The sequence below is a fragment of the Onychomys torridus genome, chromosome 1 (genome assembly GCF_903995425.1).
Source record: "Onychomys torridus chromosome 1, mOncTor1.1, whole genome shotgun sequence".
In the NCBI taxonomy this organism is placed as follows: domain Eukaryota; kingdom Metazoa; phylum Chordata; class Mammalia; order Rodentia; family Cricetidae; genus Onychomys; species Onychomys torridus.
This window is the reverse complement of record NC_050443.1, coordinates 52,717,160-52,742,241: the sequence shown is the minus strand read 5'-3', so window position 1 is coordinate 52,742,241 and position 25,082 is coordinate 52,717,160. Positions and strand designations below refer to the sequence as shown.

Below are 25,082 nucleotides of genomic sequence, written 5' to 3'. Positions count from 1 at the left end.
TGTTCAGATCTCTTTCTCTCCTTCATGTATTTCTGGTTTCTGCTCTGGTACTTTATACAATGGATGCCTCCCCAGTGTGTGGACCAGAAATGGCATTCTGGCAACCTGGCTCATCACACACAGACATCCTAGATCCTTTGATGTTGCTTTTGTATTTCCCTTCACCTGACATATTAAATATGCTTTTACTTATTGTCTGTCGCTTCTAAGTAGGATACATATTCTATGAAATAAAGAAGTCTGTTTTGTTCCCTGAAATATCCCTAAAGGCTAGAATATCCCCTGATTACTTAGATACCAACAATGTTTATCAAATGAATAGATTATCCAGTAGCAGGATGGAGTAGGTTGTGATTGAATGTACACTTGGTGGTGTATATTTGGGGATGTGTATGTGTATAAAGAGAGAATGTGTTTATAAAAGGTTACCTTTCTTCTAGTTAAATATTTTTTTTATGAAGATGATAAAACTAACAATTTATACATGCTTATCTATCTAAACAAATTAGCCAAATATTTTAAGTTATAACAGAAAACTGGATTTCCTGCTCATCAACCTCTGGGATTCTCTCATCCATTTTGAACAAGAAAAGCCTGCTGCAGTCATCACCCTGCAGGCATAATGATGTGATTGCCTGTGTGTATGTGGTTTGAAACTGGCTGTAAGTCTCTGGGTGAAATCAATAGAATTACCTATGTCATATTAGAATTATCGGGGTTCCTCTGCCTGCCTGGAGGAGGTCTAATTACTCTTAGGATATATGTCTGATGCTTCTGTTCAGACAGACATGGATGAGGATTTGCTTTGCAACAACTGGATATGAAGAAACTACTTGTTTGACTGGAAAACAAGGGAAAGACAAACATCTTTTTATGTTTGAATTTCCCAACTTTTAATTAATGAAATCACATACCTGAACTATTTTGTTTCTATTAAAACTACAATAATTTGGTGATTTAAAAAAATACCTACAACCATACTTCATATTAGAAATGGCTTGGATACATATGCCCAACACTTGGCTTGTCTTAAGTAAATTATTTCCAGGTAAATACATTGACTCACACTTTAATAATCTCAAATAGCTAAAAACCCAGGCGGAATAAGTTTTATAAAAAATGGTTAATGTCTTTACATACTATTCCGATAGCAGGAAACCCTACCGAAACCCCCAGCATGTGCTTTTTATGAAGCCAATTCCCAGGTATGGTGTCAGATGCTGTTTTTATTGCCATGACCACCTAAGGCAGGACGGATCTACTTTGGCACACAGTTTGGGAGCACCATCCAGCACTGTGGGGAAGGTATGGCGGTAAAAGTGGTGGCAGAGCTATGGGGGTATAGTCATATTGTAGCCATATGTAGTCTTGAAGCAGAACTTTTTTTTTTCTTTACAGCTAGGACAACCATTAAGGTTGCTACCCACATTCAGGGTGTGTCTTCCCCTCTCTGCTAATTCTCAAGAAACATTCTCTTGTACATGCTGTAAGTCTGTCTTCTAGGTGATTCACAATCTAGTTCCATTAACAATGAATACTGACCATCACACATCTTTAGAAAGAACAGTGTATTGGACTGGGGTTTCTGAATTTGGGCAATCACTTTGTAATGTAGTAGTCAGTGGTGTGTCTGTGTGGTTTACAAGAGGCCAGTGAAGCAAATAAATGCAATATCATGAAGAAGTGAATTGCTTCTCTTACTTACCCTTGGTAAATACCATTAAATTGATTGTCGGATAGTGCTTGGTTAAAATAAAGCTCAACCTCACAGCTGGACAGCTGAGACTAATGTTAGATAAGGGAGTCAGGAAGCTGGCATGTGTTGATGTTGGAATGGGGAGTCCATGGAGTCAATGATGGATTGCTGACCAAACACTGCCTCTTCTTTCCACCTCACTTCTCTCCCCTTCAGCCCAGTTTTTGAGTGTCATATAATTACTGCCTCTCTTCCCACCATTTCCAAAGTCTTCTCACCATACTCCACTCAGATTATTTTCTGAATCACATCACCAAGACAGTTCATACCATGACTACTTATTCTTTTCATTCTGTCAAATGGATACTTTCAAGATTATTGTTGCTTTGTCTGTGCGCAATGCTCGATGCTGCTGACCACTTCCTCTATGGAACACCCTTCCTTTGACGCCTCTGTTTTAAGTTCTGGTTGTCATAGGTGATACCACACCTTTTTTTTTTTCTGTCTAAGTCTTTGTAGTTTCCTTTGTGAGTTTATTCTGCCACAACTGGCCATTAAATGCTCTCTTGGTGTTGGTGTCAGGGCTTCCCAAAACATTGCTGTTGCCCTTGGCTGCCTCAATACGTGGAGGCAAGTCCCTATGGCTAAAGACACTGTGCACTTCAGAAACAGGCCCCAGAAATTACTGAGCTAGAACTGACCTAAATGCTTCCTTCCTGAGAATTAGCTTTCATGATACCTGATGGCACCATGCAAACTTCCAAAGCTGTGACACCTATGAACCACACCAACAGACAGCATGGCACATCATCCTAAGGGTGCATTAGTGGCATAAATACCTGGTGGTAACTAGTAGCTCTCAAATTGTACTCAATATCCACTCAGTGAAAGGGAAACCATGCGTGGTACTAGAAGCATAACTAACTACTCAGTTGTAGTCAAATCAAGGTTTTTGGAGGATAATGTACTAAACTCACTGGAGAATTTTTAAGCATCCAATTTCAGAAGACTGAAACTCTACAGATTTCCCACCCACCCTCAAATCAATCTTCAACAATAATTAGATATCAGTAACACAAAGATAATTAAGTTTTCCTCTGTAGACATTAAGCTGTCTCTTAAAGTCTTATTTTTCTTTATTTTCACTGTTATCAAACTAGATACTGGAGGAAATTTTCTTATTCTGTTGAGTATTTAGTATTTAAAACCTTATGAAAAATTTTTTTATACTTAAGTAATTTAAGTTTGAAAGCTTTCTCTCCAAGATTGGCTCCAATGGAATGAGGTCCCCGACCACCACTGGCATTAATCCACGTGTAAAGCAAGTTATGAATCTGTGAAAAAGAAAGCTGTGGTTTTGTCACAGTCATTGAGATTGTGTGAATACAGATCCTGAGAGCAGTAACTGAATAGCTGGCTAGAAGAAATGCTTGCATGCTGATAGCCATTGAGTGCAAAATGAAAATGCAAAAATACGGTACAATTCTGTATGTCATAATAAACAGAAATAGGACATCATAGACAGTAGCATTGAAATCATGGGAAATATGAAAAAAGTTTACATTGAAAGTTTCAAATATATTTGAAGAAATTTTAAGAATCCTATTTATTTTTCTCTCTAGCTTCTTTTCCCAGTTCCTTAAGTAATTGTGCATCCAAGAACCAATAAATCAGCATCAATTTTACTGTAGATTTATGACAATTTTGAGATTTTTGATGACTCAACCTCCTTACTTTATTTTCCTCTAGTGTATCTCATTTGTTCTGGGCACTTTATATTTTAGAATATTTATCATTTTTAAATACATATTTATGTATATTTCTCTGTGTGCCTAACATGGTAACTGGGAACTGAAATCAGATTCTCTGTAAGAATGTACACATGCCTAACTGCTGAGCCATTTCTCTAGTTTTTGTACTTAGAGTTTGTGTACTTAGTTCTACATCAACTTATTAGAAAGATAAGAGCAGACACTAATAAAATTGGAAATAAAAATAGAAGAAAATTTTGTCAAGATATAGCAAGTGGAATGTATTTTTCTATTTCATAAGAATTTTTAAAGAAACACCTTGGGGCTCTATCAATTCTTATCATGCAAAGGAAAAATAACATGAGTGTATTCATAAACAGGCAGAGATTGAATCTGTAATAACATGAATGTTTTATGCTGATACATTTGGAACCCTAGATAAAAACTTACACTTTCTGATAAAATATATTAATCATCAAGAAGTACAAGATACATAAAAACAGGCACCTAAAACCAATAAGAGAACTCCCAGCCAATAGTTAAATATCATTTCCCCCCAAATTCATGCATTACACAATTTTACAGTTAGGTTCTGCATATCTTTTAAGGAAATCCAGTAGTGTGTGTGTTCTATATGTATATATGAGGGGTGGCACTCCCCTGTGTGAGTATGGGGTGATCATGCATGTATATGTGTGTGTGTGTGTGTGTGTGTGTGTGTGTGTGTGTGTGTGTGTGTGTATACATGTGGGGGTAGGCATGCATATATGTTTATGTGTGCATATGTGTTTTATGTGCATACACATGCATGTGGGTGGGTGAGCATGTGCTGTGTGTGTGTGTGTGTGTGTGTGTGTGTGTGTGTGTGTGTGCAGAAGACAACCTGGAGTATCACTTTATCTCATTAGAGCCATCTTCCACCAACTCCAAGAAATTCTTGTCTTACATTAATGTTTTCTTTGCTGAAGGTGAGATAATTATGAGTCTTGACCTGAAATGCCAACTAAGAATTAGAATTCCATATTACATGTAAAGTTATATGAAGAAATTCTAAGTGAACTGTTTGCTATCTGAATTTAGCAGTGGTTGAAATTGCTATACTAATAAAAGGAGAAATTGAATCTATCTTGGAATAAAATAAAATGTTCCACACTGGGATAACAGTGTAATTTACTACATTAACATATGAAAAGAGAGAAAAACCCACAGTCATCTAAACAGATGGAGGAAAACTGTTTTGACAATTCAGTACTTGTTTATTTTCTGGATTGCTAAACTAAGGCTATCTATCTCCTTACCTTGAGATACCTCAAGAGATATTTAAGTGCTTCCTGGTAGAAGTCCACAGCAAGAGGAAAAGAAACTAAGCGGTCTATCCTGGAAACTAGGGGTGCTTTTAGTTTCTAGGATTAGTATTAGTGTTAAAATGATTTCAATAAGGTGATTGGAATTAGAATCTGCATATAAAGGCAGTTTCCTGTATTCTAGTAACTGTAGTGAAATAAAACCACAGCATGAGTGGCTGTAAACCTGGGTGATACTCATGCATTGCCAGCAAAATATGAGTAAGCCTGGCTACTGCAGAGACATTTAAACTATAACTGATGGTTGCTGAAGATTGCTCAGCGTTGCATTGCAAAGATAGCATATGGAACCAAGCTTGCACCCACACAAACATTCACACATGTATGTTTACAGCAGCCTTCCTCACATTGGCAAACAGTAGACACAACTAAGGTTGCCTTCAGCCCATGAACTGAGGTAACCTCCAAACAATGTAATACTATGGAGAGATAAAAAATTAAATGCATCTACAAAAATAGAGAGAGGAACTTAAATGTGCTTTGCTCAGTGAAATAGGAGGGACCAGAATATGTTATGTGAGATTGGCTACCTTTGGCATTCTGGAAACATAAAGCTAGAGAAAACATAAAATGATCGGTGACTGTAAAGGAGAGGGAAGACTAGGGAGTAGACAGGACATTTAGATCAAGGAAACAGTTTTGTATAATGTTGGAAACAACAAACATTTGCTGAAACCTACAGACAGGCATGGTACAAAGTGTGACCTCTAGAGAGGGGAGATGAGGGAGGGCACTCATTGGAGGAAGAAGTTAAATTGCACAAGATGCTTGAGGGAAATTATCTATGGGAAAGTCATTGCTGTGCTCAATGAATATATGTACACACACGAAAAAGGTGATAGAGGAGAATGGGTTGCACCAAAGCAGATTGAAAAGGAATGTAGGTTCTTTATGCTCTGTACTTTCTGTCTGATTTGTCTATAAATATAAAAGTATTCTAATGTATTATGAAAATAGTCGGGTGGTGGTGGTGCACGCCTTTAATCCCAGCACTCGGGAGGCAAAGCCAGGTGGATCTCTGTGAGTTCGAGGCCAGCCTGGGATACCAAGTGAGTCCCAGGAAAGGCACAAAACTACACAGAAAAAAACCTGTCTCAAAAAACAAAAAAACAACAAGAAAACAAAACAAAACAACAACAAAAAAGTATTATGAAAATGATATACAGAAAGAAACCACATTTGCTAGGTTAAAAAAAAACATTAATTTGTTTTTATTTGAGGATTGGACACCAAACAGGGGGATGTTAATATTTGCATTGAACAGTACAGGAAAAGAAAACCAACTGAACCAACTATGACAGTAGTTAACTTACCTATCTTGTTTCTGTATGTATAAAGTAGCAAGAATTTCTGTAAGTATAAAGTAGGTAGAGATAATCAGTACAAACTCCATTTATGGATACTTTAGCCTGACAGTGACTATTACAGGTACACTGGGAATTGGGCTGGGCATTTGCAGTATAAGATGCTTTGAAATGTGATCATTCACAGGAGTGACAAATGTAATTTCACTCCTATCCGAAACCAAAGAAAGAAAGCTTGAAAATGAGAGCAACCCGAAGTTCTCATGGGAACACATGACCTGACCACAGCTGGGAGTCTTTGTGTGTAGCTCAGAGGTCCAGGCTCTGAAAATCACCAATATGAAGTATATGTCAAACAACGGCATTATGCATAAGCAAAAGGTTTCCCAAACTATTCAAAGCAGGCTGAGTCAGGAGAGACTGACTCCAACCTCCATTAAGACAGATAAGGAGTGAACTGGGATGAAGCCCACTCACTCTGTGTTTACTTAGTACTGGCAAAGCATTTTAAAGCATATTGCCATATTGGATTCAAGCAAGCATGTTGGTCGTAAACAAACAAACAAACAACTAAACAAACAAACAAACAAATAAATGAATAAATAAATGTGTGATTGATAGATACACAGATAAGACCAATGAAGTGGGGAAGGAACTCTGTAATACTTGACAAAAATATACGCCAAGTGCTGAAGAAATTTGTACTTAGGATCTCAGATTGAGTGAGTATAGTTTTTGATCAGCTACTGAGAACTAGAAAGCCTCCTAACACCATGAGCACCTTGCACAGACCTCTCTTTTCATTGGGTAAAGGTAAAATATCCCAAATTTTGTGTTTAAGTAGGACTTAAATTCTTTAAAATCTTTAATTCTGCTGGAATTCTAGTTGGAGATTGCTTGATCAAAATGAGATATGCTTACCATGTACCTGTTACTCTGCTACAGGAGTTCACATTTATGTTGTGAAAATAAACCTACAATTTATTCTACAGAGCAGTGGCTCTCAAACTTCCTAATGCTGAGACCCTTTAATATAGCTCCTCATGTTGTTTAATACAGTTCCCCAACCATACAACTATTTTCGTCGCTACTTCATATCTGTAATTTTGCTGATGTTATGAACCATAATGTAAATATCTGATATGAAGGATATCTGTTATTTGATTCCCCCCCCCCCCCCCCATGAAAGGGTTGTTCGATTTCCAAAGGGATTGCAACCGACAGGTTGAGACCGGCTGCTACAGAGGAACTATGAAAAGTATTTTGAGTTCTTGTTACTGATCAGCTCTGTTAAACTCATGGGAAAGAAAATGCCATTGTCACCTTGAACTCCCCTTTTCTTCTTTGTGGTTCTGATTCAGCTACTGGTGTAGCTCAGGCTCAGTCAGACACTTTGAGGGCTGGTGTTGAAGTTTTTCTGTTTCCATTTGGGTGATTGCTTAGCTGACAACTGCGAGGAACATCTGAAACTGTAATATAGATGGGAGTGTCATTAGTCTCCTGGCTTAGGCTGTTTCCTGTGAAGATCTTGTCATGCCATAGTGGCTTCAAGAGGCACAGTGCTTATTGTTGCTCATTTAGTGAAAGCTGAGGTTTGGGGTGGGGGAGCAGAATCATTTTGTTTTGTGAAGAGGTTAAACATTTACTGTTGCTTTGCAAAATGTGAATATATTCTTGCAAAGAGTTTTAGTGTATCTTTCTCTTCAGTTGGTGCACAGTAATTATGATATTTAATGAGTATTGTGTGATATTCTCATATGCAATATAAAATGACCAGACTTACACTTCTTTTTTACACTGGAGATATTTGAAATCCACTCTGCTCTATATTTGTAAACACTTAATTAACTGTTGGCAGTCATATTGTCTGCGAGGAAGCTTGTGTCTTTAACTTGCAGTTTGCTGAGCTTCCAACAAGAGTCTTTGAACTTAAGACTTGAGAGAAAAATGAAACATATGTGTTCAATTCAAATATCCTTTGAGATAAGGAAAGTTGGATTACATTTAATATTCAAATAGGTGGGTTTATCTCACTAGGATTTTCTTCAGATGTAAGTCCTTCTTGGATTTCCTCTTTTAGCATTCCTTTTTTTGAAGTACACACTGTATATTATAGGAATTGTGTTTCTAGTCATAAAGGAAGACAAACTTCAGTTATCAGTACACCTTTAAGAACACATTGGATTTTTGTTGTTGTTGTTTGGTTGGTTTTTCAAGATAGAGTTTCTCTGTGTAGCATCCCTCGCTGTCCCAGAACTCACTTTGTAGAGCAGGCTAGCCTCAAACTTACAGAGCTCCACCTGTCTCTGAGCACTGGGAATAAAGGCATGTGCCACCACACTCACTGGAACACATTGCTTTTCTCCTCTTGACAAAGATTTTTTGTGTTTGTATGCTTGAGATTCAGTATATTTGGTTCTGTTTATGGGCTTGAAATAATGGGCAGAATGCTTTTAATTTTTTTGTGAAAGTTATTAAAATTAGTGTCCTGTCTCCAGATAAGCTGGAATTTGGCAGACAGGGAAGAGCACTAACATTGGGATTCTTCTGAACTATACATGCTTTAGGCTCTACTTCTCAGAAGCATGCCACTTCTGTGATCACACCAGGCAAGTGGGAAGATACAGATCATTTCAAAACTGGCCACAACATGAAATTTGGAAGTACGTTGTAGTGTAACAGCTTCACCAGAGAGAAGAGCTATTTCCTGTAACCTATGGTTTTGTGTGTTCTCTTCGTCACTGCTTGCATTTTTTGTGGTTGTATATGAATTTTACAGTAAGTGTATTACTCACACAAAAACCCTGCTGTATTTTTATTGTCATTGTATTAAATTCACAGTGCTTGGATTTAATGTGTCTGATAGTGATATGTTTAGCTTAGCAGCTAAGCAATTCTGGAAAAGAATGAATTTAGAGGAGTTACATAAGCAGATTTTAAGACTGGATGCTACCATGGCCATCAGAATTGTATAATAGTGGAAAGTGATGGGGAAGTGGGTCAGTGGAACAGAACAGACAGTCCAGGATGCCCCCCCCCCAAATAGGACATGTCTCATTGAGACAGGAGCTAAGTAATTCATTAGAGGAGGACAGTATCCCAACAACAGGGTTGGAATAAATTGTCATCCATATATAAAATGAACTTTGACCTAAACCTAATCTTGTTTGCAGAAATTTTGTTAAAATAGGTCATAACTCTAAATGTAAAACTACAAAACTCCTGGAAGGAAATGTTGGAGCTCTCTTTTGTGATTGAGTTTAGCCAATGGATTCTTAGATATAAAACCAAGTCTGTTGTGTAAGATCTGTAAAATGTCACATTATTTCTAAAATCTAACCCTTGATAATTAAGAACCGTTGACATGCAAAGGATATTTATAACAACATGAAAAGACAAGCTACAAAATTGGGGCGGATATTTGCAAGTTATGTCTGCAACAGGGCTCTTATATTCAAAATATGTAATGAACTCTAATAAGCTAAGAGTAGGAGAGCAAAGAATCTTATATTAAAATAAATGGACAAAAGTCTTGAACAGACAGTTCCCCCAAACTAAATATAAGTTAGCAAATTAATGCCACAAACCATTTTTAATATCACACACCAATAGAAAAATGGAAATTTAAAACTTTTCTAATAAATAGGAAAATGAAAATTTAAAACATTTCTAATAAATACGAAGTACTAAAATAAAAATTCTAGCAATGTCAAATGCTACAGATGATGGGAAACAAGTGAAATCTTCATAACTGTTAGTGAGAAAAGAAAAGAATTCATACAACCACCCAGGAAACATTTCCTATGAAATTTGCACCCGCTTGCCTCTTGACCCAGCAAGAACATTGCTGGACATTTACTTCAGAGATGGATAGTAGTTCCACACAAATTTATAACAGTTTTAGTTGAAAGATCATAAGACTAGCAAGGTCCCACCTGCCCGTCAAGGAAAACAAAATAGTTTGGGATGTGCACACAATGGTGTACTGCTCCTGGAAATCAATAGACAACCTACTGCTGATATAGGCAACAACTTGGGTGAATCTGTGGGCAGCTTAAAAAGCTTAATCCCATGCTGTGTGATTCTGCCTGGGAGATTTTTGGAGACAGCTGTCGTGATGGAGAACAGATCCATGGTTATCAGAGGAAATGAGTTTCTCCTGATGGTGTTCTAATGGTCCCCAATATCCTCTTCTATCAGCTTCCCTTGATCCTACCCAAACATCAAGGAAAGGATCTATTGGTTGTCACAGGACAATTCAGCTGCATGAATGACAGAAATGATTTCCCATATGCAACTAATTCTTCAGGGGTATGCTTTTAATCTCTGATGTCACTTTATTGCATTTCTTTTGTTTTATAGATAGAAAGATTTCAAACCTCTCCTTTACATGAGTAATTATTCTTCACATAGTTTCTTCTCCAAACAAATAGACTTCCCCACCAGGGAGTGCAAATCGCTTTTAAGGACTTAGATCCCAAACAGCGATTGCCTGGAAGTTCTGTTGCAAAGCAGATTCCTGGGAATCAGGTTCATCTGACATAAGGGACTTAATTATTTAAATATCATGCAACTTGTTAGGTTTTATTATAGAAAGTTCAAACAAAATTTGCCTTAATGCCCTTCTCAATGAGTCCATTTCAGGTGGTACAGGGGCTTCTTTGAGAAGCCTGTAGGCCTGGAAGGGTGAACATATAGGTCATCTCTGTTTGCATACCTCTGTCCCCCGACTTTTACTATGGGTAGGAAATCCCTAATGCCTCCTGCAGCCCTTTCAATGCTCCATTCCTTGATCATTTTGTCTTCCTCTGCTCCCACTGAGGTCACATTCAAGTGCACCACTTATCTCTTCCTCATGCTGTTGTGCTTCTCCAGGTTTCTCTCGGCACTTATACTGCTCCCAGACTTAAGGTCATTGTTTTTGCTCAGAAGTTACTGGCATCCTTCTCCATTTTCATGAATTTTCTTTAAAATTTCTCATATGTTACATATACATATATATATATATATATATACATATATACATACACATACACACACACGCACATATATATATATATATATATATATATTAATCAGATTCTTCCTCTCCTCAAGCCCCTCCCATATCCTTCCCATGCCTTACCCACCCAACTTCATGTTATTTCCCTTCCTCTACACCAGTGGTTCTCAGCCTTCCTAATGCTACAACCCTTTAATACAGTTCCTCATTTTGTGGTGACCCCCAACCATAAAACACTTTTTGCTACTACTATATAACTGTAATTTTGCTACTGTTATAAATTGTAATGTAAACATCTGTGCTTTCCAATGGTCTTAGGTGAACCCCGTGAAACAGTGGTTGTGGGTTGTGGCCCACAGATTGAGAACAATTGCTTCAAACAAACAAACCAACCCCCCCCAAAACAAATAAACAAACCAAACCCAAAGAAAGCATACACACAGATACACAGACACAGACACAGACACAGACACAGACACACACACACACACACACACACACACACACACACACACACACACACACAAATAGCATGGAATCTGTTTTGTGTTGGCAATTGCTTCTGAACATGAGGCCTGACTTGGAGTGTGGTTCATGTACTAAGTGTCACTTCATTTGAGAAAACTGTTTTACCCCTTCCCAGTATTCATATAATGCAAATAGCTTCTAAGGTAAGGGCTGGACTTTATGCCCACTTCCCCTTCTTTGTCCTGGGACTTTGTGAATTAAATTGTGCAGGTCTTGTGTAGTCTGTCACAGTCTCTGTAAGTTCATATGTGCATCAGCCCCGTGGGCCTGAGTAAGGAGACACAGAAAGAGAAATATTGCATAGTTTCTCTTATATGTGGATGGTAGCTTTTAAGCTTTAGATATGCATGGTTTATTTTGTGTGTTTTACTTGCATTGTATCAAAACTTCCTGTTATTTGAGACTGTTTCTTTACTCTGTGTCTATTTTTGTGGTTGATCAGAATAACATTTTTTCAATGTTAAGAACTGTAGCTGGTTGTAATTACTATGGAATTTGGATATGCTATTCTTCTCAGATATTTCACTTGTGTTTTTTATTTCTATGATGAATTTCTGGAGGTTGGGATTTGTATCCTGGGTCCCTTATAGCACCTGAAACATCCTGAGTGTCCTCCATCCATTCATCGGAAGATTTGAATGTGATCTCATTTCCTCTGACTGAGTAATCGTATCCCCAGTGGAGAGTTGAGAAAATTGGGATATAATGAGATGACATGACCCTGATCTAACAGCAAGGTAGTTTGTAGCAAAGTAGAATTTGAACCCAAGGAATCCATCTCTAGAGGCCATGGACTTAGTCTGTAGTAGTGGAGACCTCAAGTGCATACTGGGAGAATCTCTTGCCTGTGGTGATGGACCATAGGCACGGGCTTCAGAAATCCATATTCTAATCTTCAGCAGGTTAATAGCCATGAGAACTTTGATTTATAGGGACTTTTGACTGTTCTTTCCACTACTAAAATGCTTTGTCTTGATATGAGATGGTAGGAGACAGGAAAGCGTTGAGGGATGCCTTTAGAAAGCACTTCCCCTGCCCCCAGGCTCTCAGCTGTGGTTCGCAGCCAAATGTGGCAACATCCATGCAGTGTAGGACACAGTGTTCTGATCACACTTGTTCACATCAAAAGGATATTATGAAGCATTTGGCATATGAAATAGGGTCATTTATCCAGATTTGGTTTGTATGGGCTCTCTGATTGATCCAACCTGCTCCATCTCAAGTCACCATGGCCTTTCCACTGCAGCCATCTTCACCCACACTCCCAATTGCATGTGAGACTCTTGTCCAGGTCACATCATCAGGATGGGTCTCTTCAGCTCCCTCTGTGGAAGGTTCCTTTATGGAAGCATTGCCAGTTCTTCTGGATATGTATAGGACTCTCATTATGACAAAGGGGTTTTCTTTACCCTCCTGTGAATAGGACCGCATAGCTGTTAAATGGAATTCAAGTTCAAATGAGTACATTTGTCCTTCAAAACATATAAAGAGAGTGGGGCGGGGCTCAGTCAGTAGAGTGCAGGCTGTATAAGCCTGAGGAACTGAGTTCAGATCCCCAGCACATAACCCAGTGGGACTCATCTGTAATCCTAGCACAGGGAGAGGCAGACAGGAGGATACCTTGAACTCATTAGTAGGCTGATGCATCGGTGAGTTCCAGGTTCAGTGTTAAACCCTGTCTCAAAAAAATAAGGCACAGAGTGGCTGAGGAAAACACCTGACATCAACCTCTGGTTTCAATACACATGTTCACAGACACACACAAACACACTCACTCACCCCACCTTTGACATAGCACAGGAAGACGATACATTTGTAGTGTATATTGGCATGCACATAAGGATTCATTTGAACATAGCAAAGCTCTTATCTGTAGGTACTCTTTTATCATCTTTGATGTCACAACAACATGTTTTTTTAGATAATGACATCAGACATCACCCGAACAGTAATGTCTAATACCTATTACCTTTCCAAGTACAGCAAATACTTGGTGATCCTCCATTTACAGATGTATATATAGCTCCCCCTTGTTTATGGTGAAGAAATACTATAGAATGTGTTTTAGCAAATGTCTTGGCTTTGATATTTTTGGAGAAGATTAAGTAGTCTTTCTATGAAGCTTATGTTCAACCCAATAATCCCATTCATTTTTTCTATTCTGCTGACTTAAATATTTTTAAATGCTTTTTCTGGTGTTTGTGTAATTATGACCTTAATGTTTCACTTCTCATTAAGGGGTCAAGAGCAAATTTTCTGCATAAATTCCCTTTGGGTATACCCTTAAACATCAAGAAGGCTCATGTCTTCTCGTGCTCTGTTTTGCAGGAATCTTTGACTGTTTTCCACTAGAGGCACACTCATTTGAGGAGTGGAATTCTTGATTCTTCATGCAGTCATGGATTTGGATAAACCATCTGTCTGGGGGTCATTAAAACAGCGGACCAGACCATTGTTAATCAACTTGAGCAAGAAAAAAGCTAAAAAGACCCCAAGTAAACCCTTGGATTTAAGGGTGCAGCATCACCTGGACCGGCGTCTCAGTCTCTCTGTGCCTGACCTCCTGGAAGCAGAGGCCTTAGCCCCCGAGGGTCGGCCTTACTCGGGGCCTCAGTCGTCCTATACCTCGGTACCCAACAGCCTGTCCACGGCAGGCATTGTCCCCAAGAGCAGCAGCAGCTCCCTGAAGCAGTCTGAGGAAGAACTGGACTGGAGCCAGGAGGAAGGGAGCCATGTCCACGGGGTGGACACTGACTCTGAGGAGATCTACGCCTCTTCTGCAGAGGAGCGGCGGGCATCCAGCCAGAGTGGCCTGGATCTGCACAAACATCCCCTTGGAGGGGATGCTCCTGAAGAGCCAGAGGTGAGGCCTGGGCACTTCCCAGCTTCAAAAAATAACGTTTTTAGGATGAATTCATTGTCCTTGGGAAATTTGGGTAGGAGTTGTTTTGTGGTTATGCTGGATGGAGAGAATGTCATTTACGGGAATTTAAATTAATGTACTATTGATTGCACTGGTGTTCCCATTTGTTTTAGGGCTGACCTCTATGTATTTAAAAGCTAGCACAAAAGAACCTTCTAGGACCGTTTAAGGCTTTAAAAGCCCTAGTGGACAAGGTTCTTTTGTTTCAACTCCTGGCAACGAAATTGAGCACATAACTAACCTTTTGTTCTTCCCCCTTCCCTCCTATTCCCCTTACCTTCAGTAGGTTACATGTTTCACACTGAGGTTAGGAGTGGCAATAAATGACAGCTATAGAGCCCCTCTCTACCCATCACCAGCTCAGTCAGACTTGTAGACAAAGCATGCCGTCCATTGCTTTAGATGGCCTGCATGTTTCTCTTTGACCACTAGAGGCTGAAGGGTACTCTTTGCTCCTGTGGTACCAGGCCTTAAACTGGTGCACCAGTGTGCACACTCGGTTTTGAGAACTTCCCTTACTTCTCTGAACAAAAAGGTAGCAGAAATCAGTAATCAAACTTTCATTGATTAGCAGTTGAGCAAAGCTTCGGCATTTCAGGAAGGCTTAGTGTCCACTGTAATGCCAAAGCTCATGGATCTGGAAGAAGGGTTTATATTCAGTCATCAAATTCTTACATTCTGATCCTGACTAGATGATCAACTTAATCAGCTAATGTGCATGTTTTTATTTAAATTCCTCTTAATTAATAATGTAGAAATAGGTTCCAATGTTGAAGTAAGAGACTAATATTTTTATGTATTCCAGATTAATCTTCGCGTTGTAAACAAATTGATTCTTCACCTGAAGGTTATGGTTTTACTTTTAGATGAAAATCTGTTGCTCATTCAGTGTATCTGGATCACCTTAGGGAGTGGAGGATGCTGTGATCATGTTCTTTTGGACATTGTTACTCATTAAAGGACTCAGCTATTTTTATTTTGACCTTAACACTTACGGGATATTGTTTGTACAATTTTTGTGATATTTAATATTTGTAAATTTGAAATTTATTTCCATTTTACAAAATGCTAATGAGGTAGGTCTAATAAGCTTTGTCAGTACATTAAGGAAAACTTGTCGATTATATCTTGAGACTCTTCAGCATCTTTGCATTTATCTGAATCTGAGTGGACTTCTTGGCTTTGATACAGGAGCAATTTCAAATTAGAAAGATTTTTGAGCTATGGATGCTTAACTTCTTTAGCCCTACAGTAGTCTTTGTTGAATAAATATAAATATTTGAATGTTGTGTAGCCCAAGCATTGGGAAGGATGTTATTGGAAACTGATGAATGCCACATCATGTGTGTGTGTGTGTGTGTGTGTGTGTGTGTGTGTGTGTGTGTGTGTGTGTGTGTGTGTGTGTGTGGTCTAGTGTATGTTCTAGTGTGTGCCTGAATCTTCCCTGGTTCTTTCTGTGTAAGGTGGGTCTTTCCAGTCCCTAAGATTCCAATGTTTATTATGTGGAAAGAGGAGCTTCTCCCTCACTCTTCTCCATGAATTGTCTGTGAGGTGCAGTGTCCATGGCTAGTAGAGTAATGTCTAATTTGTCCTTTTCTGAAGGCCTTGCTCTGTGCCCATACAGAGCATATGTTCAACTATGCTTAATTAAAAAAAAAAAAAATCAGTGATGGCAATTGACCCAGGTTAATAGAGTTTGATTCGTGGGTTTTCAGAATTGATTTCTTAATAGTATTTATTAGCTAAATTAAAAATGGCCTTTGTGGTGATTTTTTTCCCTATAAATATATAGTGTGTTCTGGTAATTGATTTTGTTTATAGTCATTCCCACTCTCCTTGGATCTAATGCTTTTCTCTACTCATCCACATTTTAGTTTACAAATACGTTTTTTTAGATGCCACATTTGAAAGGAAATGTATGGTCCCTGATTTTCAGAGACTGGCTTATTTTGAAATGCTTACTATGATCTGCACTAGTTCACCCATTTTCTTGCAAATGGCATCAGTTCGTTCTCCTTTACAGTGGATAATATTCTTGTATATGGAAAGCATATTTGCTTTATCTCTACACCTGTGCCTGGCCACTGGACTTGTTCTATGTCTTGGATATTGTGAGTGATGAAGAATTAAACAATGGATGCAGCTGTCTACTGCATACTCACCTTGAGATTCCTTTGAATGGCTAGACTTTTTGTTGTTGTTATTTAGTATTTGATTACTTTTGTTTTAGCCTTTGCGTTTTTTTCTTTTCCTACTTGTTTTTAATGTTTATATTAGTTATAGACAATAGCGGCTTTTGTTGTGATATTTTTGTAAATGTACACATTGTAATTTGATCGTGTTATTGAATATCTTGTCTCTTCTTGCTCCAGATAATCCCCTTCCTATGCCCTTCCATTGCCCATGTACTTTCACTTATTTTTGTTGTTGTTATTGTTTTGTTGTTGTTGTTGACTCATTAGGGCTGCTTATAAGAGCATGCATGGGTGAGGGTTTGTTTACAGAATCATGAGTATCTTACCATGATGTCTAGGTTTTGCTGAGTGAACAGTTGTTGCTAAGGATTGAGTTGTGTCCACCTTCCTCTGTTCATATACTGAATTCCTAACCCCCCATATGATTGTATTGGAGACACGGCCTTTAAGAGATGATTGAGATTAAATAAATGAGGGTGTAAGCATGGATTCCCCTCATCAGATAGTACTGACATTTTGGTAACAGAAGGAAAGTCCTGGAAATTGTTTTGTCTACCATGTTAAGACATGTGGAGAAGGCAGCTATTTGAAGAAGTAAATGACCTCATTGAGAACCAAATTTTCCAGGACCTAGATCTTGGACTTTCAGACTCCAGAACCATGAGAAAACAACTCATGTCAACTAGTCTCCTAGTAAGTGAGATGGCACTTAGAAGCCTGCGGTGACTGAGGTAGTGTCTAATGGTCTTTCTCAGGGGGCAAGTTCATTGTTCTTGTCACTGAGACTGGGGACAGAAGAGTTTGTCAAAGAGCCTTGGAGTACTGAAAAGCACCAGCTCCCAACATACTGATGTATATGATTAGTTGTGTGGAAGACTTCACTTCTTGTTAAATTACAACCTCCAGATAACTAGCAATGTAATTTTTCTCCTCCAAGCTTTTGTGCAAATCTGTACACACACACACACACACACACACACACACACACACACACACACACATACACATATACATACTCACAGAAATAGAATAGATATGTGATAGATACATAGATGAATATGTTCATGAAGTCTTCATTTGCCTTTCAAGCTAAATCCACCATGAGGTGCTCTGGTTACCATTGAAGAGTCTCTATTGGGTTGAGAATGTGTTGACACAGTGTTCCTTGGTGCATAGGCATGTTCTAAAGCCCACCCTCTTAGCCGTGGCATTACTTTACTGAATGTGTGGGTATCAAATCATTTGGCAGCAGTGAAAGTTTCCTGGCCATGTAAGGACTGCAAATTAAATCAAAATTCAACAGGTAATGAATGCAAGATATTTATGGCAGAACTGAGCCATGTTACTACAGGTCCTCACTGCAGCCTTAGTTCTGAACATACATCAGGTGCCATTTGCACTCCATGTGCCTGTATACCAAACAATACCAGCAAAGGCTTCCTAGAATACCTTGCCTCAGATCTGAGAATGTTGTATGTTATGAATTATAGTGTTTCTCTGTACAATAAATTTTTCTGCTCTTATAAAATTATAATGGTTTAATTAAAGAAAGCACACTTTTCATATTTTACTGCTATAATTTTTCAGTGTGTATCAAATTAGCAATCTTTATATTTTATTATGTCATGTTAGATTTTATTTTTATTTATTTTTTATTATTGTTCTCTTAAGCAATATATTAGATTCTATTTTCATAATTACTATTTGTTTATTTACATACATCTGAATGCATGCATGGAGACAAGAGGACAACTGTGGAACTGTATCTCTTCTTCTACTGTGTGTTTGTTCTTGGACTCGATCTCAGGGCTTTAAGCTTCACTCCCTGAGCTCTCTCTCCAGCCCAGAATATTTGCTTTGAAGAATTTCTAAGCTTGAGTTGCTAACTTAAGTTTTAAAAAGAAATTGTTAAACAAAGTTTAGCTTGGGATTAGGAAGGAATCTCCAACAACTTTTGGAATGCCCCTGCCCAGAGTTCTGCCATTTCTATAGTGCAGCATCCTCAGCATTGACAAATCAAAGTGTCAGAGGACTCCAAGGAGTATTGGGCATGCTGTTCATGTTATGGCATCAAAATTCAGGCAAGTTTTAATTTTTTATATGAAAAGAAAGCATCTCCATTGCACTAGCACATAATTTGCTTTCATCTTCTATTAGTGGTAAAATATTTACCTCAAAGAAATGTTGTAAAAATAAATTTCTTCATGATTGATTTCAGCAAATATTTGATCTGTATACCCATTTTATAGACCTATACAAGGGGTAGTGTGAATGTTTCTGGGAGGAAAAGTGTCATGAGTAGGAGTTTAGGAAGTCCAATTCTTTCTTTACACATGACAGCTAAGCTATGCCCATGAAATCTCAAAAATATGGTTATGTGTAAGGCCTACACAGTAACAACACCAGTTGACATGTCAATGTGGATGAGGGAAATTTCACTAGACTCCATTTCTAGATGAAGAGCTACATGTAATCAGAGGCTGCTGGAAGAGGGAGAATCAATCTTTTCAAGGGAAGAGACCCCTGATAGGTTTAGTCCCAAATGGTAATCCCTAAACACACATACTGATGAGCAACACTAAGTGGACACAATAGTATATACATATATACACACATATCTTTGTTACTTTTCTATTGCCATGACCAAACACTGTGACCTGTGAAGTTTATGACATTTAATTTGGGGCTCACAGTTACAGAGGGTTGGAGTGTACAACCATCATGCAGAGCATTGCAGCAGGCAGGAACGGATGATGCTGGAGCAATAACTGAGAGCCTACATCTTTGTCTGCAAACAGGGGACATGTGTGTGTGTGTGTGTGTGTGTATGTGTGTGTGTGTGTGTGTGTGTGTGTGTGTGTGTATGCATGTAATAGAGAAGGGGAGGGAGAGAGAGAGAGAGAGAGAGAGAGAGAGAGAGAGAGAGAGAGAGAGAGAGAACTAACTAGGCTAACTAGATGAACAGTATAGACTTTTGAACCCCTCAAAACCCTGCCCACAGTGACATGCCTCCTCCAACAAGGCCACACCTCCCAATCCTTCCTAAACTGTTCTACCGACTTGGGACCAAGTATTCAAATATATAAATCTATGGGGACCATTCTTACTCAAACCACCACAGCACATATACACATAGTATATACATTTATAACAATAGAGAAGAGGTCATGGATTTGAAAAGGAGTTCAAGATATAATGGAGGAGGAAAGGAGAGGGAGAGGTAGAAATGATGCATACCTATGCATGATACTCTCAAAAAATTAAAAATTAATTTCAAAGAGTCCACTTGGTAAATATCCAGCTAGTTCTAGAAACAGCCTTAATCCAGGCATATTGGTGTCTTAAGTCTATGTGCAGAATTATATTTTCTACACAAGTTGGGAAGTAGTTTTAAAAGTAGAGAGATCCAAAACAAGACAGCTGCAAAAGGAAGGTATTCCTTTTTTTTTCCCTGCCTCTACTGTGCTCCATCCAACAGAAGGATAAAGGCAGTGGTTAAAAAACAAATGCTGATCAATAGAAGGGTTATTTCCTCAACATCATCCATGAATTCTGCCATGTGCTACATCCTTTCCTCATAGTTCATTTGGCAGTTGGAGCTGTAAACACTAGCTTTGGTGATACCTCACAGGGTAAGTCAATGGTGCTTCCTGCTTGGATGTTTCCAGAAGACCTGCCTTCCAGTTACAGAACTTCAGTTTGTGACCACAGAGAAGCCGCATGACAGCCACAAAGGGGAGGAAACAGCCCGTATCTTGCAAAAGGAAGCAGGAGCCCCATTCTCACTGTGCTTCAGTTCTGTGGTGTTACTATTTTTGTTTGATTTCAATATGGCGTCAGTGAGGCTGGTATATATGACATGTTCGAGGAGTCTTCATGCATATGATCTTCTCCTTCATCTCCATCTTTGGCGACTCTGACATCTGTGGGTGATGAACTTGGCCCTAGGAACATAGCTACTGACAATGCAGACAAACCCCTCTTCTTTATGGAGTTCCTATGACAAATGCATGGATAATTTAGAAAGTGCTAAGTGGCATGGAGAAACATTAAGTGGAAAATGTCCTTAAAAACACTGTGTAGAGGCTGGGTGGTGGTGGCGCATGCCTTTAATCTCAGCACTCGGGAGGCAGAGGCAGGTGGATCTTTGTGAGTTTGAGGTCTACCTGGGCTACCAAGTGAGTTCCAGGAAAGGTGCAAAGCTACACAGAGAAACCCTGTCTCGAAAAACCAAAAAGAAAAAGAAAAGCCCTGTATAGAGATGTTACAAAGAGTAGCCTGGAGTGATATCTTCTGAGTAATCAATCCTCTTTGGTTAGTATTTCTACTAGAGTCATTTAGGGTGTTGGGAATTAAACAGTCAACATTCTGGGCAAAGGATCTAAAGTTGAGTTATGCTCCTAGCCCTGAGAAGACAATCTTCACATGAAGAGGAGGCAAGATAGCAAGCTGTGTGCTTATCTGGAGATGTCTTTTATGAAATGAGACCAGGAATTATGAAGTCCCCCAAATTAGCAGTCTACTAAGGGGTGTGTGATCACTTAACAAAGAATGAGCAAATATTGTAGGTAAGGACAGTAAAGGGGAGCAATGAAGGAGACATCAGAGAAGGAGCAGAGGTTACATGACTGTAGGCTTTTCTACTCGGCAGGATGACTATTGGACTTCAGTGATGGCATGGTACCCTAAGTGTGCCACATAGATGCAAATGAAATTGAGATTCAATGCCATACCGCTCACACACAGTGCCAAGTCAGCCATCAGCAGTGTGTTGGCCATAGTTCCTGCGCTGGCTTCAGACAATGGAACAAGGCTAAAAGTGGTTTGCCTAGGACAAGACTTCTGAGAAAACCTGCTGGGCCAACAAGTAGCTGGGAATGGCTTCACCCTCCTCTCTTCTAATGTCTTTTCCATGTGAACAGTGTCAACTGGTGAAAATTAACAGAAGGCCTTAGGTAGCTGGCCACCTTCAGTTTTAAAAAGAACTTTTGGGCTGAGGAGATAGCTCATTAGGTACAAAACACACCTGAATCATGTGCATGAGGACTTGAGTTTCAATCCCCAGAAGGCACCTAGAAACCTTACATAGCTCTGAACTCTAATCCCACACTCCTATGGGAAATGGGAAACAAAAATGAGAAAATCCCTGGAAATGCAGGGCAGCTAGCCTGGTATAAACAGTACAAAAACAACAGAGGCCCTGTCTCAAATAATGTAGAAAGTTAGGACCTATACCCAAGGTTGTCCTCTACCCTTTTCATGGAACATGTCCATCCATACTCACACACACAAATGCTTTCTCACATTAAACACTTACACACACAGAGAAATAACTTATTTCTTATTGTTGCATATATTTATGAAGTATGATATATTAACTCCATACACATGTATAACTTTTAATGGCCAAAACAGGGTAGAATGTTTCTATCTTTCATGAAGATTTTGCACTATACCTCCCAAGCATATATGCTATAATAGTATAATAATAATAACAGTAATAAATGTGCTAGCATAGTGACACCACTTTATTATTAGTTTCTATAGGGAATTCTGTTAAATTCTGTCAGCATTATCTCATTGGAATGCATCAATTTACAAAACACTTACCTGTACAGTGTCCACCCTAAAGAAGTCACTCATTAAGTAGCTTTTGAACTTTTTTTCATCTAAAACCTACAAAGTATCCTGTTTTGCTCCTTTGGGAAATGTCTCCATGCCTGGAAATTTAACCAAAACATTCAAAGACACAAAGAGAGAGCAGAGATGGTTGTGAGTGTCTAGGTTTTCCCCACCCAGATCCTTGTTGATTAAAGGATTTAAGTCTAGGTCGTCTTGATCCGGATCCTTGTTTATGACTGGGTGTTTCTGTTCCCAGTACATCTGGTGTGGTGGCGGTTACAGGTGCTTTTGGCATAGTCGTGGTCTAGTGACGAGTGAAGGATTAAAAATCTTCCCAAAGACCTAACTGTCTTGCTTCTCCTTAGTGATTATTTAGCCTCCTGGATTCTTCATTGTATTTGGATTCTTCATTGGTATATTGGGAATACAATGACAACCTTTGATCTTCTTAGTAGAAGATGATAATGTGTGTGTTTGTCAATTATGAAGTGATAAGCAAATATAAAGGGATGGATTGTTCTGTCAACACATCTCTTGCAAATAAGATGGAAGGTCATTTGCAAATATTACACCTGGTTCAAGAGGTACCTGGGAACAGGCCAAGCTCTTGTATCAGGATTTGGCCAGGTTTTTTTTTTTTTTTTTTCTGTAAATGTCTAGATATTAACTGTGTTTGATTTTTGTGGCTGAAAGACGTCTGCCACAACTCAATCCTGATGTTACAGCATGGACAACACAGAAATGAATAGACAGAACTGACATTCAAATGAAAGGGCCAAACAGAAAACACCAATTTTAGATCTGTAGGTTTTCGTTCCAGTTTGTTTTTGTCTTTTCTTGTTTAGATAGCATTTTCAATTCTTGCATTTTAGTAAGAAAGCTACATTTTTAATGGATGTTAGCAATTCATCCACCTGAAATTTGTAAATGGTCTTTTGGGGCAGGTAAAATTATGTAACTCAGTGTTAGAAACAGGAGAAAATTTTTTCTTTTTATTTATGTATAAAAAATAATATGATATTTCTCAAGTTAATGGCAGTGTACCTTGTGCAGCTGAATTCCCAAAGTCTATCTTTTCATTTTATTTTTGTTTTCTTATGCTTCAAATAAATAGAAAAATGGTTATAAAAGAGAATGAAACAGAATGAGAGCTGAATGTTGCAATGGGCTGCAGTTTCCTGAGAACAATTTTGATCTTTGCAGTCATGTCTGTGCACACACAATTGATATGTTGAATGTTATGTTAGATAGTCTTCTGCAGTTTTCTTTTGGGAACAATCTTGGAAGTGAAAGAAAACTAAAGATAAACCTTGACAGTGTTGCCACCAACCTCCCGGTCATTTGTGCAGAAAGGGAATATGGAAGATGAGGTGCATGTGTAGACTTGGCTGGCTTTTGGACACACCCTCTGATTTTTGCCTCAGTTGTCAGATGCCTCCTCTTTAGTCTGTCACTGTTTCCAATGACTACTTAATAGCTTATCTTGCCCATCTGGCCATCCCATTCCTGATGCTTATGTCATTACTCTCTATGTCTTGCATAGATGTTTGATGTGATGCTCTTTTCTTAAAAATCATGGTGTTGAAAGCCTTGGGTGGGTTACAGAATTTAAATAATATGCCGCTTAATACTCAGATATTTACTTCATGGATTTGTTTTAAAATGAAATAATTGATCACAGCCAGTGTTGTCCCTTATTGTCAGCTTGTCTGCCTGTGGGTGTATATCTTGTTCTACTGAAATCAGGCACCCATAATGACTCACTTTGTCTTGGTTCTGGAGTATACCATACAGCAAGGTTCTCTGACAGCAACATGGAAGGTGGCGTTCATGCAAGATCACATTGAACATATAGAAAAGGGAAAAGTCATTTGTTCACACCAATGTTTTACTTTTAACATCCTTGGAGACAATATTGTGTGTGTGTGTGTGTGTGTGTGTGTGTGTGTGTGTGTGTGTGAATGTAAGATTGTTTTCACATTCATATACTTGTAACTGCATGTGTGAAAGCATACATGCATATCTGTGTAAAATTCAGAGGTCAAACTCAGGTATTATTTTTTTCAGGAGATGACCACCTTGATTGCTGAGACGGGGTCTCTCAGAGCATAGAGCTAACCTAACAGACGAGGGTGCTTTCCAGCAAGCCCCAGAGACTCATCTGTCTCTGCTGCTCGGCCCTGAGATTACAGGTGTTCACTAGGATGCCCACCTCTTTACATGGGATCTGGCAATCAAACTCAGGTCTTTCCACTTGCTAGGCAAGCACTTTAACCAACAGAGTGATTTCTCTGGCCCTGCAAAACACACACACACACACACACACAACAACAACACACACACACACACACACACACACACAACATGTCCATCTCAAACCTCCCTTCACTCTTCTGAGTTTTAATGAATTTTCATTCTTTTAAGTTTGGGATTCACATGTAAAAGGACCACAAATTACAGATTAGCTTCCCATATGTGGCAGTGCACTAAAGTAGAATGCAAACCCATGTGTCTCTAAAGCCAAATCAAATAAAATACACCTGTTGCTTTGACTGAGAGATGAACACCCTCACATGTACATTAGATAGGAAATAATAGGCCTTAATATATTTTTGTGAGATTTATTAGGTTTTTATGTTCTTCAAAATCATCTATCCTATCTTTAAACAACTTGTTTAAAATCCTAAAACTGATGCT

General features: G+C 38.7%; 1 protein-coding gene across 2 annotated transcripts in view; it reads left to right on the top strand.

Moving 5' to 3' along the window:
• Positions 1–25,082, top strand: part of Mctp2 (multiple C2 and transmembrane domain containing 2) — a 240,556-nt gene that overhangs the window by 34,891 nt on the left and 180,583 nt on the right. For both annotated transcript variants that reach the window (XM_036173220.1, XM_036173212.1), the window contains one exon: positions 13,974–14,508. In XM_036173220.1, coding sequence (XP_036029113.1) covers positions 14,044–14,508 — 465 coding nt within the window. In that variant the 5' untranslated portion in view covers positions 13,974–14,043. The remainder of the gene's footprint in view (positions 1–13,973; positions 14,509–25,082) is intronic.